General features: G+C 39.4%; 1 protein-coding gene across 2 annotated transcripts in view; it reads right to left on the reverse strand.

Annotated features, from left to right (window-relative positions):
- Positions 1–12,932, reverse strand: part of pik3r3b (phosphoinositide-3-kinase, regulatory subunit 3b (gamma)) — a 191,104-nt gene extending 178,172 nt beyond the window's left edge. Inside the window, exons 1-2 of one of the 2 annotated variants that reach the window (XM_026933188.3) lie at positions 12,775–12,932; positions 11,620–12,494 (exon numbers count right to left, since the gene is read on the reverse strand). In XM_026933188.3, coding sequence (XP_026788989.1) covers positions 11,620–11,962 — 343 coding nt within the window. In that variant the 5' untranslated portion in view covers positions 11,963–12,494; positions 12,775–12,932. The remainder of the gene's footprint in view (positions 1–11,619; positions 12,495–12,774) is intronic. The other variant, XM_053230320.1, reaches the window with a different exon arrangement.
- Between the last annotated feature and the right edge of the window lie 5,565 nt (positions 12,933–18,497).

The following is an 18,497-nucleotide window of genomic DNA, read 5'->3' on the forward strand; positions in this document are numbered from 1 at the left end:
ATGTTTGGTTCACTTCTTGCAGTGGGGTTGATTCAGAGTCAAATCACTTTCTCACTCCATTAGAACAATCTGAGAGTTTACTTGGACCCGAACTGAGACTCATATGCACAAGTATGATTACACTGTTCTTACCTCCACGAATGACCCACACCAAGGTTCAAAACAGCTAAATGCTGCAGGTCTGAGAGTTTCTTTTTTTAAGAAGGAAACATTTTCAGTTAACTGTGTGCCACTTGGTTTTGGTGTTCTGGAGATATTAAAGTCATATCTAGTTACATTGTTCAGCTGACTGTTGAAAAAGCTAGTCTGAAATTAAGTCCTACTTCAGCCCTGGAGATAGATATGCAATGCCATGCAAAAAAAACATTGAAAGCAGCTAAAGCAAAGAACTGTTCTACAATGCTAGCTTTGCTTACTTTTTCTGCTCTCTCCCACTCTTCAGAAGCTCAACAGATTCTGTAAAATGTCAAAATAAAGACTGACTGCTTGAGCTGGGTAAACACATCCCAGCAAAGTCTAACAAATGCGAATCTGTAAGAATTCACTTGAGCCCAAACTTGCATGGAAAGTTCAAAACAGTTGAGATTAACACAATGAAGAAATTTTATTTGTATGAAATCCAACTTGTTAAAATGCCTATGAGCTCTACGTGAGATCTAGGAGATTTAGGAGATTTAGGAGATTTATTTTCAACCCAGGGAAATGTCAAGTCTATTCTATTCATCTATTCATTCTAAAGCATCTTCCTGTTTTGAGGGACAACAGCCACAACAAGCAACTATATCCAAAATGCCAAGTGTTGTGGCTATACTGATCTCCACATCAGCGAAAAGCTGTTGTTTAAAGTCTTCTATGCTTTGCTACACTCTGGTATGTAGAAGTGGTGGTTCTTCTGTGCTTGACTAAAGCCTAATCTCCAGAGTTGTCCACATAGCGTGACAGGTACAGACTGTACTAATTCGAGAAGGGAGTTTCCCCTCATGGTGGATGATGACCAACAGAGTGGCCTGGCTCTGCTCTGCTGTCAGTCCAACAAGGGGAACGACAAAGGCCAAGGGGGACCTCAATCCAAGCACACCCTGCCATTATGCGGTCCATGGTGGACCCAACCGTCTGCTCACCCAAGCCACAAGTGTGCCACAGAGCACAGAGAACATTCCTCTGTTCCCATGGCAGCCATACTATGTTTACTACAGCCATCAGCACAAACCAGTTTGCAGGTCTGTACAGCCAACGGTTTTTCTCATGGTTACTCTTTCAGATTTAATCCATTATATGCCATATGCTCGAACCATTCTTTTTTGGTGTTTTCAACATCTACAAACAGCAATAAGTTTTAAATGTTTTATACAAATAAAGTGACATTTCTCTTGTACCCCTTTTGGCAAGTTCAGTCACTATGTTCCAGATACATTGACATCAAAGTCAGCAAACTCAATAGATCATATGAAAAAAAATCAGTGTCACTGTTGGTTACTTTATGCTAGAACTATTAAGGCAGAAGCTCAACCTTCCTGAGCTTCTTTTATTGATTGGGTATATGAGGGCATACTTCAAACAGGCCAAGTCTTCCACAAGACTGCATGGTCCCCTACATACCCACAATGGAAAATCTGAAATTCTAAGGTAGTGACCTCATCCTTTCACCTTCATTCAAAAAAACATGATGCTTAAAGAAAAAACCATCGACCCCCTTTCTGCTCGCCTCATCTAAGAGCAAAGAAAGAGGAGTTCAGAGGAAAGGAACAGCCACAGGCATGCCAAAATGGACAACGTTGAGGCGTAGAGACACATGGGGGGGAAAGAGAAGGAAGAATGGGCCATACTGGAGCCAGAAGACAAGAGGCCAAACCCATAAGAGAGGTTCAAGGGCAGTTCAAACCAAGCCGTGGAAATGAGTGTACTAAAAACAAAACACCATCCAAGTGAGCTCATGTGTGTGTCTTGAGGGAAAACAATGAACAGGGTTGTGAGTCTGAAACAGAGAAAGCCTTGAAGCCTTGAAATCCCAGCATATTACAAATTACAGAAACTTGAAAGTTTTATATAATTGAGTTCCAAGCTCCACAGAGAGAGATTTATAACTAACCAAAGTCTTCTTAACATGACTGGGACTGGATAAACCAACAACAATCACTGAGTTAATGCTGTACCACTTTGTGGATGTCAAATGCGGGTACAAAAACCTTTCACTTCAAATGTTTATTGTTAAGCGGACTAACAGGATCAGGCTTTGATTCCCTCCAAAATGAAATCTATCTTTGTGTCCGGGGCTGTAGCAAGGATAAAAATTGTAGTGAGGTCCACAATGCACAAATGTGTCATAGTTAATGTATCACAAAGTGGAATATGTACTTCATCAATTGCTAATTGGTAAATCTCTATGATGTTATCATTCCATTCTTCCATAAACTTTGTTTAATTTTAAAGAGTTCATTATTTTGGTTTACAAGACAGCCTACCTGTTGATTTCAGCTTCCAAAAAAATACAGTTTTACTATATCTTAGAGCTTTTTCTGAAGCTTGCTTTCATATTTCTTATAAATTAAACAATTAATATACTTCATACTAAAAGAACTCAGAGTATGGATGTACTTTGCTAAAATATACTCAAACTAATTTTATCTAGCTTTTTAATCAGCCTCAAAATTGAAGACATATCACTATTTCTTACACAGCATTCTCATAAATATTTTGTAAATTTGTCACAGTAAATAGTGATTTCATATTAAGAAAACAACAGAGTAGAGATGTTACCATTAATAAATGATCTATTTTATCTGGTTATTGCAAATTATAGAACTGAAATGTTCCTTATTTTGTATATCATGGCCTATTTACTTATAAATGGAGTGTTTTTGGTGAGCAAACTTTTGCAAAGTGAACATTCTATTCTAGGACAAAGATGTTGTGTACAGACATTAATAAGAAAGTGAGCATCTACACTTTTCTAGTGGCTAAATCTTAACTAAAACAGACAAAACCAAAAAAAAAAAAAAAACCCTGAAATGTCCAAAACTAGTTACGGCCATGTTTGTGACTGTTGATATGTGAAAAGAGATCCATTCATTCATCTTCGTTCATTCATTCAACCTCTCTATCCTGCTCAGGATTGTGGTGGATCCTGGGAACACTGGGCACATGCAGGAGATTTAATCCCAGATAGAACACCCTCTCAGGCCACCTTGCACACATGCATTTAAACCTAGGGGCAATGTAGCATCGCCTCTCCACCTACCAGCATACTGTTGGGAGGTGGAAGGAAACTGGAGAACCCAGAGAGAACATATGAATCTCCACACAGAATAAACCCTGCAACCCACTGCTCCACCGTGCTAAATTTAACACAGAGGGATGGCTATACTAGGAAAAGATTGAGGGACTCTTTTCAAAGGATAAAATGTCACCCCAACTTACAGATGTGTTGTCTGTGAATATGCTAATACTTGACCTTCAAACTATTCCCAGCTACAGAGCAATGGGTTCTCTGTCATAGGTAACCTTTAGTTGCACATGTTTTCAAAATTAGCCTCACTGATCACAATAAAGCTTTGACTTTCTCTCTAGCCCCTAGCCTCTAGAGAATGTTCACAAAGGGAAACTTTTGGCCATCATTCCAGCTTTCAGTTGCATGCCACAAAACAGTCCTTACATGTCTAAGTGACTGATCTCACTCCTCACATTTGATTTATGTGAGTAAATCAAATATCTCCCATGTGTCTTTGTCTGTTCAGTAAGCCTTTGCACAAGCCATGGAATCAATGATCTTGAAATTTGTCAGACTCTTTGAATGTTTTGAAGATGGCGTGGCTTGGGACACATGGGAAGAGTTTAAGCAAGCAAGCTAAAAGTAAGTGGAAAGTAAACTGAGGACAAGGCCAAGGAAAAAGACTAGCACCTGTGTCAACACGGCTTCTTGGGTCATATATACTGATGCTGGACCGCGGTTTCTTTCAGGGATATTGTAGGTTTACAGACAAGATGAAAGAAGCAAGAGTAGGGCAGCTATTTAACTTGAGGGCACAGCTCAGGCAATTGGGCCAACTGCTGTCTCTGGCAAACTCAGGGCTCTTTTAAAGTCTTTCTAGTCTCTCATTTCCTACAATACTTCCTTTATTAAAGGGGGGAAACAAAAATGACTGGAACTGCAAGCTATTGCAAGATAGGATCTCAGTACTTTTACCTTCCCTTTTCCTTAAATCTTAAAAAACTGTAATTAAGCATAATGAATAAAGCATCTTTAGCAAGACAATAATACATAATGACTGAAAACAATGTTAATCTACTGTAAAGAGTCTTCTTCAAGAAGAGGATAAGCGCCACGAAGCAGACTGTTTGGGCAACTAGTCCTTGACTGATTAGACAACTAGTCCCTGCACATCCTGGTAGACAGAGCCTCTGTTCTGCCTCAGCACACTGACAGTTGGCATGCTTTCACCCACAACTGCATAAGCTTTACTCTTATCCTTTCGCTCCCTCCCTTGCTTACTCTGTGGCACAGTTTGTAGCCCATTCTCCAGTTCCTAAATGCCAAAACAAAAAGACCATTCATTGTAATAAGACAGAGATGAGAAAAATTTGAACGGGCATGTTTGGTACAAAGTGTACCCAAAGATAAACCTCAAACATTCAACTGCCTAGATCAGACCTTCGGTCTTTCAATGTCTCCTTCATTCTGTTGTTGGATTGCAGCTCCTGGCTTGTGCTCGAATCATAACACAGAGAAGGTGAACCGACAGCTCGAGACAAGGCCTCTCTCTGGAGTGCAGATTGGATTAGTTCTGCCGTCCAAGTTGCCCTGCAGCAAACCTGTCTTCCCAGAGGTGCATTAGTGTTAATGGATGCAACAATTTGCAGTGCTAACGCAAATGGATGTGCACATATAAGTGCACATTGCCCTGACTGCAGCACATGACCTCTAAAGGGTGTTGGTGTTTATAACATGTGTGTGTATAAGAGAGTGTATGAGGGTAAATGTCTGCTCTTATTCTTCCTCTTTGTATATACATGACTACATTCATAACAATCAAAGTCACAGTGCCTCCAGCAAGAGCTCCTAATATTAGTGGATCGTTCAAACACTTTGAGCAACCACGTGTTTTTTGTTACATAACAATGATAAAAACAGTGTGTTACATAAGAGATTGCATCCATATTGCCTTCCAGAAAAGAAAAGAAAAGATCATTTGGTGCTCCTTTAAGCAAGCATGAGAATTGCTAAGATACTGTTTATATCATGCCCTATTTACTGAGAAATTCTACCTGAAGGCACTGATTGTATCATGTACACATTTGTATACTGTTGTCCTAAAAATGACTATTGCACTGAAAAGCAGTTTTAGCTGGTTTGTTTTTTCCAGACTAAAACAGATGTATGGTACATCATTCTCTCTCACAAAGACAGAGTTTATCATTGCTTCTAGGATTGACAATACACAATAGCAGTCTTAAACAGCACACAAGAACAAGGCTTTGTGTGGTCTTGGCTTTGCTCTGGGTTAGAACTGCAGGCATGTACTTGGCGTTCAAGAGCAGGACAGGCTGGTGCCAGTCTTAAGATGTTTCCTCCTTTGTAATATTGTTACATATGGAGAAGATTCTGTGCTACAGCAAAATGCAATCACATCACACTGGTGAAAAAGTGAAATACAATATGCTAACAGTATTTCTCTTCATCAGTAGCCACAAGTAGACAGTGTACCACACTGAAAAGCAAGACATTCCTTGCATTGCTCTTAAGTGTCACTTGAGCTCCTGTTAAATACTAAAGCCTTAATAAAACAAACATAGCTAATGTTAGTTAGCATGCTATATAGACAGTTACGAGTCAGCTAAAAGTGGCAGCATTTAGCTTCATTTTTCTTTTTCATTTTGTGTCATCTGTTGAAGTAATTTTAAACCACTTTTTACATATTTCCAACCAGGCAGTTTTAAGAGAAAAAAAAAACTAATATCATTTAGTATATGCTGTGACTCCAAGGCTGCAAGACCACAAGTGGATTCCAGCAGAACAAACATTGCTAAACTTAGATAGAACTAGCTAGCTTATCCTGGCTGAACCATCCAAAATTTTGTTTGCAAGCAATGGTTGGTCACAAGGAAACATAAAGCTGGTATTATGTAGAATACTGGTCACAAGGAAATATAAATCTGGTGTTACATAGAATGTTTCCTACATTAGTTGTACAGCTCTAAGTAGATATAGAAAGCTAGTTAGACCAGATCAAGCTGCGAGGTAGCACTTGGCTTAAGTTTTTCCTTTTAGTTTTGTATCACCTGTCTGTTGAGGTATTTCATTATCATTTAGATGTCTTTCTAACTTATGGTAAAAACCTGCTGTCTGTTTGAAACCATTCTAATCTCCAAAATTGTCATGTTGTGTTTTAGCCAGGTCAGTGACTCTGGCTTTTTCAAAATTTGGACCTACATAGCAACAGCAAAAAAGCTTGGAACAGGGCTTGGGATGAATGAGACTTTTGTCTAGTTAATAAGAAATATCTATAGATCATGTTACTTTATTGTTTTTACACATTTATAAAGAGTTTCAATAAAAAACAAAATCTAATATTATATACTCTGAGTCTAATAGCAGGATCTTGAGTTGGTATTCATTCTTATTTTCTAGCCAAAGCTAAAGCTAACCTACATCCACCCAAATTTGCAAATCCACTTTGTTAGGAAATCCTTAGTGATGCTGTAATATCTTAAGGGCCTTAAACGGTTTTGAGAAGGTTAATTAGATGAAATTGCTCCACCACATTTTGCAGTCATAGTGGATGTGACCAGAGTAAAGAAGCATGGAGGCCAACAAGTGTTCTGCCAGACTCTCAGATCAGTCTCAGATCTCTCCGCCACAGGGGAGAAGAAGAAATGAATGAGTCGCAGCTGTCCAGGTCCATAGCCACAAACACAGAACTTAGCAGTGACTTTTTTAAGCAGAGTATGGAAATGCATACCTCAACTTATGCCAAAGATTATTGGCTTAAAGCAGCAGTAGGGGAAAGCTTTGGTTTCTGATGAATAAAAAAGATCCAGGTTCCAAAAAGACTTTCAGTTAGCAAAAAACGTTATAAGAAATCATTATCAAGGATAATGTTGTAATCAGTATAATCATTACTTTGTGAAACAGGTTGCACTAGCATATTTTTATGCTAATGTTTCTCCTAGCATCAGGTAGAGGACACAGCATGCTGTCTGCAGCAGTGCGCTGCTGTGTCCTGTCCCTCACTAAATATAGCCACAAATGAGGCACTGCAGCATGACCTGCACGTCCGACTGCTGCAAAGACATTGACGCAGACAAGATGTACTCACACAAAATCAGCAAAGATCCAGACCCTATCAGCCCACTGTCTCTGCCATTAGTCCTTCCCACTGAGCTTTTATTAAGAGAACAACTCTAAAAGCATCAGTTTCTAATCAAATGGAACATTAACAGTTTTAAGAACCAATTGTGCTTATAAAGTTATTGGTGAGAGACGCGAGTAATCAGACAGTGTCGGAGATGAGCTACTAAGGTATGTTAAATGTGATTAACTATTATGCATTAGCATGGAGGTTGTCACCAATCACCAAACCAATCACTTGAAAAATTTTGGCACAGAGCTGATAAACATATGGTCATAGTTCACCGACTCAAGTTTTATAAACACGAACCAGCTTCTGTTGTGGTTCATCTAATCTCATACAGTTATGTGAATTATTTAGCAGAAGGCAGCTCACCAGATGAGAGACTAGCTACATTAGGTCAGGCAGAAAAGATTTTCATTTTATTTACCCTCTCTGGATTAGCGAACTGAAGACGTGGCTTGTTTAATAAAAGTCAACAATGAAAGCAGACTGTTTAAAGACAAATAGACAGAGAAGTTTGCATTTAGTCCCCTGAAACAAATTCAAAACAGATCATCGATGCCACTAGTAAAAAGTGCTAATGTGAAACACCACTACAAAACAAAACAAAACTATCACTTCAAATTGTCTATAGCCATTACCTGACCATTCAACACGGTGTCACGTTAGTTTATTACAGGGAATTTTATCTAACTTGACCTTTACAAAATTTAGTTGAATACCCCTGCACTAGTATACTATTACTAGCATCATTATTAGCAGAATAATTAGGCCTGCTGTCTAAAATTCAGCACACATGTCAAAATATTTACTGAGAAACTATATTCATTATATTCTAAATAGCCACTGCTTATTACATGCCAATCTTTGGCAAAATTAGACCTCATGAGGACTAGATGTGGGTTGATTGCCCAGTTCATCGGCAATGAGAATGGTTATGTGCCAATGGAATAGGACTCACCAAGCCACATACTATATTCTGGAGTTCTCACTCTTTATCTGTTTAGGATGTTTACTTCATATTATTCTGTCGTTCTTTAGGCATCTTTGTGCACATTGGCCCCTTGTTTTCTCATCTAATACCATGCTATTGTGTAGTGCCAGTCTCCAAATGATGCCACTTTGTTTAATGACCAAGGCACTTCACTTCACAGTTCCTCTCTGAATGGATTTTTTTCCCTACGCATCCTCCAACCAGCAAATGGCTTTTAGATCCTTTGACAGCTGCCATCAACTTTATATCCCATTAATGTCTCCATGAATGAACAACTGAATGTCAACTGGATTAGCTGGTGGCAACTACTGTAATTCCTCATTTGCTTCGTAGCACATTGGATCTACTTGTGGGAACATCAAAGCCTTGGATTCTCCATTAATAATGGATGCACTCACTAATTTCTTTCATCTGCCATTCCTTAAACACATATGGTGTGATCAAGACAGGATTTCTGCACTTAATCCATGCTCATTCCACTTCCAGAGATGCGACAGAGATAATGGAATTTTCTCCGTGCAGAGCCAGAGACTGAAGAGACTCACAGCTGCTGTCACTGCAGTCAGTGTGTGGAATGAGTTCTTCCACCTGAAGAAGCTCACATGATTAGACACATAATCTAGTGGCCTGTGGGATTCGTGCACATAAAGCTCTTTTTTATGCACACCATTTTTACACTCTGATAGCTATAACTAAAGATGCTCTAGGAAATGAATTAGCTTTAAGGAACCAAAAACCAGTTAACGTGTCTGTTCCAAAATCCATTGGCAAATCAGTTTCTGTCATGTTCGACCAGAAATCCATTAAAATCCATTGAAAACAGCTTATGGCAGTATACATGAAGTCACATTTCACAAATTTTTTTTTTGTTTGTTTTTAACACAAAAGCTCATGTATTAAATTAAAGTGAGAAATAATGTAAGCCTTAATGTAAGGCTTAAAGGTACTACACAGCAAAAATGTAAGAATGTACTCTTAGTATTGGGTGTTTTTTGCTGATAGCAAGACCTTGAAAAAATCATTAAAAGAGACCCCTTAAGGTACAAACTGCAAGCTGCACACAGGTTTGGGGTTGGCGATATGAAAAAAAAGGATTACTTAAAAACATTACTATGATATACCATACGCATCACGATATATAGATTTGCTAACAAAAATGCAAGCAAAACAATAGTGTTACATTTTTTAAAAAAACTGAATTGATACATTTATTTAATGTCTAAACTGAAATGGATGAGAACTCTGCAAAACATTTTAACATTTTAGAGATTAAAAATTAATTGAATTAAAGATTTGTTCAAAACAGTACAATTTGTCAGTTTGTGTGTTATTAAACAAACATATAAAATGATATTGCAATTCCTGCAATATCTGTGAAAAGTGTACTATGACTCAGCTGATCACGATATTGATATTATTATGATCGTCATATTGCCCTGCCCTACATTGGCTCATAGAGATGGACAGTTTGAAAGAATCAGCTCAATAAATTGAATCAAATATTCCATCACTACAAATAAAGGAACCAGGAATGAAGCACTAGCATGATGGCGATAATTCCAAGATTGCAGCAGAATATATACTGGAAGCGATGAACAAAAGTTCTGCCAATGCCAGCAATACAGCATGCTAGATTTAGCAGAACTGCTAACATCACTTACAGCAGCTTTAATGGTTCTTAATTTAGCATTGCTAAACCAACCATTTCCATTCAGTTTTCTTCCGCTTTATTTGAGTCCACCCATATCAACCCAAACTTCCCATCCTTTACTCAGAAAATCATCCATGCTGTGAGCTGATGGTGCTCCACAGGGAATCACTGGCACTTGTTACTAACTGGCCGAATGTAGCATGTCAGCCTAATGCATCAGTGATCAATAATTCAATATGAGTCCATTTTTTTCTTTGGGATCAAGCGTGTCATACTTACCCACTAAAAGAGGATCTAGAATGGAGAAAAGCATAAATGGCACAAGAAGACCAAACTCTCCACTGTATAGAGACATGTATGCCACATGGGCAGAGAGAGAACAGCCATCTTGGGATTGAGTTTTCTCATCTAGTAAGTATGTGAACTTCCACAAACAGAGTCTTATGCCACTACTTTCACAGCCTGAACAGAGACAGATCAAGTTCTATAATGTCATGTTTCTCAAAGCCAGGAGTGTAGAACCCCTGGGGTCCATCTTGTATAACAAGGGGTCTGTGATTTCATTAGTATATTGAATGACTACAACGGTGGAGGATATTAGCAACTGTTATCAATTTTATTATACTTATAGTTATATAGTTATAGTTACAGTTGTTATAGTTATGTAGTTATAGTTGTAGCTATCGTTATATTCATATAGTTATAGTTACAGTTATAGCTATAGCTATATAGTTATAGTAGTAGTTATTCTTTTTAATGACTACAGTAGTGGAGAATACTAGCAACTATCATGAATTTTATTATAGTTATATAGTTTTAGTTCTAAATATTGTTATAGGCATATAGTTATAGTTACAATTATAGCTATAGCTATATAGTTATATTAGTAGTTATTCTTTTTAATGACTACAGTAGTGGAGGATACTAGCAACTATCATGAATTTTATTATAGTTATATAGTTATATTTTTAGATATTGTTATAGTCATATGAATATAGTTACAGTTATAGCTATAGCTATATATATAGTAGTGGTTATTCTTTTTAATTACTATTAATGGTGGAGGATATTAGCAACTAATATCAATTTTGTTATAGTTATATAGTTATATAATTGTTGTAGTTATTGTTATAGTCATGTAGTTATAGTTATAGTTACAGTTAAATAGCTGTAGTCATAGCTAAATAGTTATAGTTATAGTTATCATTGTAGTTATAGTTATATATTTATATTTATAAGCCTAATTGACTGGTCACTTGAATTAAACGGGTTTAATCCAAACCTCAAGAATTTAAGAAACACTGATGTCAATCTGTTTGTGATTCTGAAGGTGGAAAGTTCAGAAAAGTTCAGGAACGCATCTATCTTTATTTTAATGGGTCCAATAAATATATTGGTACACATTTGTCTCATGTAACTAATAATATTTAAACTACATTTATAAAAAAAATCTGTACTGCAATTAAGGGGGTATATAGCTACAAAATGTGTCAGAAGTACTATAACTAAATAGGAACAACACATTTGTGCTCCAATATTTGTATTATTTACTTTATTTATTTATTAATATTCACCACTCCCAAACACACCACATGTAAAACACTTGTGCACACTATAACACTCACCCCCTGAAGCGCAGGCTCCTGGAGGCTGGGGTCCTACAGGTGTTTGGGGTCCTCCAGGGGTTGGGGGAACAGGTCTAGGCCAGGGTTTTCCTGCAGACAGGCCCACACGCACAACCCCCACGTATTCCACGAACGTCCCCGGGAAGTCGCCTTTCTCCTTGGTGCGCTCATTTGTGCCATGGAGCCAGCCCGTGGGGTTCTTCTCATCACCCTCCTGGAAGTCTGGGGTCAGAATCGCTAGCTTGCTGACAGTAAGGAGGTCTCCGGGCTGCAGGGAGATGTCATCTCCTCTCTCTCGCTTGTACTCATACAGTGCACGGTACTGAAAACTGTCTGAGCTCATTGTGCACGCACTTTGTTTTTTTTTTTCTGGATTTGTATTGTTTATTTAGAAAGAATAATGATTTTTAAAAAATCCTGAATGAGCGTTTTGGTATGTCCTGAGAACTGATCAACATTTGGATTATTTCCTCGTAGAGGAAGGAGAGGAGGCCACTACTGCACACTTCCTGAATTCGTCCAAGGGACACTTGTAGTCTGTGGTGATGTGTAATATGTGTGCAGGCGTGTAGAGAACACTATGGACAGAGAATTCGGTAAAAGCCCCAGTCTCATTAAAAGACAGTGCCAAGGAGGGGTGTGCGGGAACAAGGGTGGAAGCGCTGATTTGGGCACAGAGAGACCTGCAGCGTGGACGTCCGTAGGTCCTGCAGAGCTGGCGACAGCCGCCAGACAGTAAAGCAACATTTATTAAATTGTCCTCTCAGGCTGGTGTCAGATGTGGTCCCACAGACGGACACACATGAGTAGTCCCTGTCCATCAATCCAAAGTCCACTTCACTTCACCTGGTGGTCTAAAAGCATTACTCAGCAACCTGAAAGTTATGATGTGCAAAAATGATTATAATGCATCACTACATTATACTACTAGTGCTGAACTAGTACTGAGGCTGCACACTGCATACATATGTAATAACAGCTTGGACTATGAGTTTGCATTATGATTCAAATGCCTGCATCACATCTGAGCGTTTTAAAGCTCATCTGCGCATCAGCCTGCATGTACACACCACTCCAAGCCCAAGCAGAGATCGCACTAGTGGCAACTTAAGCCTGCACAAACTCGACTCTCCGAGCGACGGGGCAAAAACTTACCGTCTTTCGGGCTCGGCACAAAGCCGTCCGAGTCTAAACGCGAATAATCCCACAAGAGAGCGCGGCTGTAAGGTCACAGTAATGACAGTGCACGTTTCATGCGCCTCCATAAGTGAGCGTGGCTTGGTGAGAGACGCCCAACCGGACCGCTGCTGGTGACGGGCGAGTCGCGAACGAATCGGTTCTTTTCGAACGACTCTTTTCACGGAGTCGACTGAATCGACTCCCGGGCTCGAACGAATCAAACATTTTGGCATGTTATCATTTAAATTAAAATGATACATTTTAAAATACTTTGTTCAATTATGAGCCATAATGTTTTTACATGTGAGTGGGTGTTATAACAACATGCATTCACCACAGAGAGTTAGAGAATGTAGTATAGCTTACAAACTTCCCAGGTTGCACTGTAAAATCACAGCAGATCCCTGGTCAGAAATCAGCCCAAACCCTCATGCCAATACCAAGAATTATGTATTTCTACTAGCGCCCAGTATATCCTCATTCTCTGATTTTCCTCGATGCCTTCTGAGAAATCAATGGAACATCATTCTCCTACAAGCAGCCGTCAGGGCCCAAGTCATGATTGCTGCAGTCTGTGGGTGAATGGTGCCTGCTGGGTGAATCACATCGCTTTATGTTTCTGCAAGAATAAAACAAACTGCCCAGCTCTGTTCAGTCCACAGATTCCCTCACAGGCTTCAATAAGACTCAATATTATTGTTAAAACACTCTCAGCTCTCTCCTGAGGGAATAAATGCTTACTCAAGTGTGTTCAGGGGCCACACCATCAGGTTCTTCAGCAACTATGTTATCCTGGTCAGGGTCACGGTGGACCCCGAGCTTATGCCGGAAACACTGGGAGTGAGACGGGAACACATCCTGAATGGGACGCTGGTCCACCGCAGGCCGCCATGCACACATATATTTGCACACTCATTCACACCTAGGGGCGATTTGGTGGAGCCAGTCTGCCTACTGACATGTTATTGGGAGGAAACCAGAGAACCCAGAGGAAACCCACATGGGTGAACATGCACAGAAACTCCACACAGACATTACCACGATGGCTCATGTTGAACCAGAAGCCCTGGTACTGTGATGCAGTGCAGCCTGCTGTCCAGCATCCTGTGTACTGACACTATATCCAATCAGGATATACCTGCACAATTATCTAGCACTTGCTTTGGGTCAATTAGTGAAAATATAGTTTTGCTAAACATGTATTCCTGTCAGCTTATTTACCACCTTGATGCTTGGATTGCAAGCTATTTCTGTTCCACTTGTGAGTTCATTTGGTTAAAAGTGTATACTTGATTGCAATATTAAATAAAAAAAATATTATGTGGTACTAATAAAATAATAAATCTGGCTGCACAGTGACAGCATGAACGTGATGCAAGTTACTGATTTTCAGTCTATACAATATTTTTGTTCAGTGAATCAAAAGAATCGAAACGATTCGTTTAAGCGGATTTGTTCAAAGGAATCAAATCAGTGAAGCGAGTTTCCAGTGTCCATCTCTAACTGCTGCTATAGTGGTGTGGGGTTAGGGCTCGCTGACGTCACAGGCCACCGCCCCCGGGGACTGAGCGCGCGCCCGACGGCGGACATACCGCAGTAAAACTTCATGTCCTCCTCTTCAGCAACAGCTTATTTCAGCTGATATAACATGCAACGTAGAACATTTTGAGCTAAATTAGTCTATAAATGATGGAACAGCTTTGTGACAGGAAGGTGCGCCTTAGTAATATTAAAGTAATAAATAAAGAGGGAAAAGAAGCTTTACTACAACCAGTGCTTGTTTAGAACCTGCACCCCATAATAACATCTGCCAGTCTGGTGGACGGGGTTTAAAAGATATTGAAAATGAGTATTGTGTTTAAAGTGAGTCCAGGTTTTATTTGAAATTCATTTGAATATGAACTTGCACTCATTGCACTTCATTATAGAATGGCCTTTTTTTTTATTTTAGAGATGATTAACTTTAGGATTAATTAATTGATTTATATAGCCTAATTTAATAATGCTTCTCATAAAAGGTAAAGGGAGTCAAGCACTTTTTACCTTACACATTCATCATGCCTTTTGAATTTATCCTTATGAAACAGGAAAAATATTATAGGAAATATAATTAGGGAATATAATTCTCCTACCTGACCTGAAACCCCATCTGCTTCACACACTTGATTTTATTTACCAAAATTAGATCTTATTAACACGCAGGACATTTTTCAATGAAGACAAAATGAGTGTTGTCAAATTTCAGCGGTATAAACGGGGTGTATTGCTTGTTATTTTCCTATAACAGTATGCCCTGTTGTGTGCATGTGACAAGATAAGTACTTAGCTACACATATAGCCAAAAGTTTGTGGACACCTGACTATAAAAGTCATGTGTGATTTCTGAACATGCCATTCCAGATTTAGTCCTCATTTGCTGTCATAATAACCTTCACTCTTCTGGGAAGGCTTTCCACTAGATTTTGGAGCGTGGCTGTGTGGATTCGTGCTCATTCAGCCACAAGAGCATTGGTGAGATTTGGCACTGATGTTGGGTGATGAGGTTTCCAGTTCATTCCAAAGGTATTCAGTGGGGTTGAGGGCTCTGTGCAGGTGCTTCCATTCCAACCTTGGTAAACAATGTCCTAATGGAGGCTGCTTTGCGCACAGGGGCATTGTCATGCTGGAACAGGTTTGGGCCTCTTAGTTCCAGTGAAGGGAAATTGCAATGCTACAGCATACAGAGACATACTATATTGAATTTTGTGGCAACAGTTTTGGGAAGAAGCACATATAGGTGTGATGGTCAGGTGTGCACATAATTTTGGCCATATAGTGTAGCAATTAATGCTGCTGAGCATTCGGTCCTCTGAAGAATGTCAAGTGCAATCCTGGGCTTTGTCAGCTCCATTCCTCCATGTGAAGGAAAATGCCACAGTTCACTGCCAGATAATGGCAAAAGGTCAAAGGACTGACAGTTGACCAATACACTTTTGAGGTGTACACCTTCTTGTAAGACCTAAGGAAGAAATCCAGATAAAAAAAAAGTAATCAAGGTTGTGGTAGGTCTGAGTCTATTCTGGGACCACTGGAGGTGGAAATACACCCTGAAAGCCATAACAGTCTATCTCAGGGAACCACGCACCAAGTTTTTGGGAAGGAGGAGGACACCAGAGATTCCAAAGGAAACCCACACAGAAAAAACTGACAAATTATGGAAGTAAAGCTACAAATAAAAATGGTTAAAAAATGGTAGATAGTGTAAGTTTATTTCTGTGACTATTGGCAACACCTTTTTTGGTTGAAGATCTTGTAATTTTGTTTCAAATGTTTTTTTATGTTTTGTTTTATTTAATTTCATTCAAAACCACTATAACTTATTTGGAAGATGCTTTTATTCACAACTTGTGAGGCAAGTATGATGCAAGCATGCAGCTATGACTAGCGCTCTAATCACGTAACTGTGAAGTGTGTGCTTTGATGCAAGGCTATACAGCTATGTTTCCATGTTAGAAATTGCACGTGATAGTTGCATGGAATAAGTCAAGCATAGAAGTTTCCATTTGCTCACAATATTGTTATCTATCTTCTAGCTGTTTCCAGTCTGGCTGTACATTACGTAATAAATACCAATGAAAGTGTTTATGAAATGCCACTTTAATCTGAGGCCAGTTTCTGTTATGTGCATAGCATTAATATTCAGACCATCAGGAGCTAAATTATGCTCACTAATTTTGTAAATACCCTTTTATACTTTTGGAAAATCTCTTACATGTAACAACTACTCAAAAGCAGTCATTTATAAGCACTTATGAACGAAAAAAAGAAAAATGCCAAAAAGAAAAATTGTGTTCTCATCTATATAAGTCAATATCCATCCAATTCTGCACTTCTGACAAATAGTAGTGACAACAAATTGACCCAAAATGCATATTCTGACAATCTTCAGTCCTCTAACGTGTCTTTTAACAGTTTTGCAGGTTGTGATAGCTTCCTATTCAGATACAGGAGTAAACTCTTTCCTTATCTCTCTTTTATAATGCTCAGTATTTTCCTCATCAACAGCAGAGCCTGCACAGATGTGCTTTCTGAAGTAATCATTACACAAATCTGGCATTGCTCACTAATATCATAAACATTACACTTCGTTAATTATTTATTATTTAGATACAGGTTATTAATGGTGTTTTTTGTAAGTCATAAGGCTAAAAGTACATTAGCCACTGTGCAGTACTATTGACACCTGCATCAGGTTATTGTCTTAATGCAAAGTGACGTACATCAATACCCCACACTGACAGACACATGAAGATGCAATCAATATAAAGTGCCTAGTAAAAGACAGGCCTTTATACACACCAATCAGCAATAACTTTAAAACCACTGACAGGTGACGTGAATAACATTGATTAGTTTGTTACAATGCCACCTGTCAAGGTGTGGGATATATCAGGCAGCAAGAGAACAGTCAGTTCTTGAAGTTGATGTGTTGGAAGCAGGAAAAATGGACAAACGTAAGGATCTGAGCGACTTTGACAAGAGCCAAATTGTGATGGCTGGACGACTGGGTCAGACCATCTCCAAAATGGCAGGTCTTGTGGGATGTTCCCAGTATGCAGTGGTTAGTACCTAGCAAAAGTGGTCCAAAGTAGGACAACCGGTGAAATGGCGACAGGGTCATGGGCAACCAAGGCTCACTGATGCATGTTGGGAGTGAAGGCTAGTCCACCTGCTCTGATCCCACAGAAGAGCACTGTAGCAAAAATTGTTGAAAAAGTTCATGCTGGCTATGATAGAAAGGCGTCAGAACACATAGTGCATCACAGCTTGCTGTGTATGGGGCTGCGTAGCTGCAGACCAGTCAGAGTGTCCATGCTGACCCCTGTCCACCACTGAAAGTGCCTACAATGGGCACCTGAGCAGAACTGGACCATAGTGCAATGGAAGAAGGTGGTCTGGTCTGAGGAATCATGTTTTCTTTTACATCATGTGGATGGCCAGGTATATGTGCTTTCCTGGGGAGGAGATGGCACCAGGATGCACTATGGGAAGAAGGCAAGCCGGCGGAGGCAGTGTGATGTCTGGGCAATGTTCTACTGGGAAACCTTGGATCCTGGCATTCATGTGGATGTTACTTTGACGTATCACCTACCTAAACATTGTTGCAGACCAAGTACACCCTTTCATAACAACAGTATTCCCTAATGGCAGTGGCCTCTTTCAGCAGGATAATGCACTCTGCCACACTGCAAAAATGTTCAGGAATGGTTTGAGAAACATGACAAAGAATTCAAGGTATTGACTTGGCCTCCAAGTTCCCCAGATCTCAATCCAATCGAGCAGCTGGATGTGCTGGACAAAAAAGTTCAATCCATGGAGGCCCCACCTCGCAACTTACAGGACTTAAAGGATCTGCTGCTAACGTCTTGGTGCCAGATACCACAGCACACCTTTTTGTGGAGGTCTTGTGGAGTCCATGCCCTGATGGGTCAGAGCTGTTTTGGCTACACAATGTATAGCCACCTCCATATGTGTTAAAGTCTGCTGAGACCTCCTATGACCAGATGTTCCATAAGAATCTAAAGCTTGTGAGGATCAACAAAGGAAAATGGGAGAATAACATTTTCCCCAGACACCAACCTCTGTCATAGCGCAAATAAACCTGAAGTATTACACATGAGCTAATGCTTTACATTAAGGTTCACTTAACTAACTTTATT

This window comes from Pangasianodon hypophthalmus, chromosome 2 (assembly GCF_027358585.1).
Source record: "Pangasianodon hypophthalmus isolate fPanHyp1 chromosome 2, fPanHyp1.pri, whole genome shotgun sequence".
NCBI lineage: Eukaryota > Metazoa > Chordata > Actinopteri > Siluriformes > Pangasiidae > Pangasianodon > Pangasianodon hypophthalmus.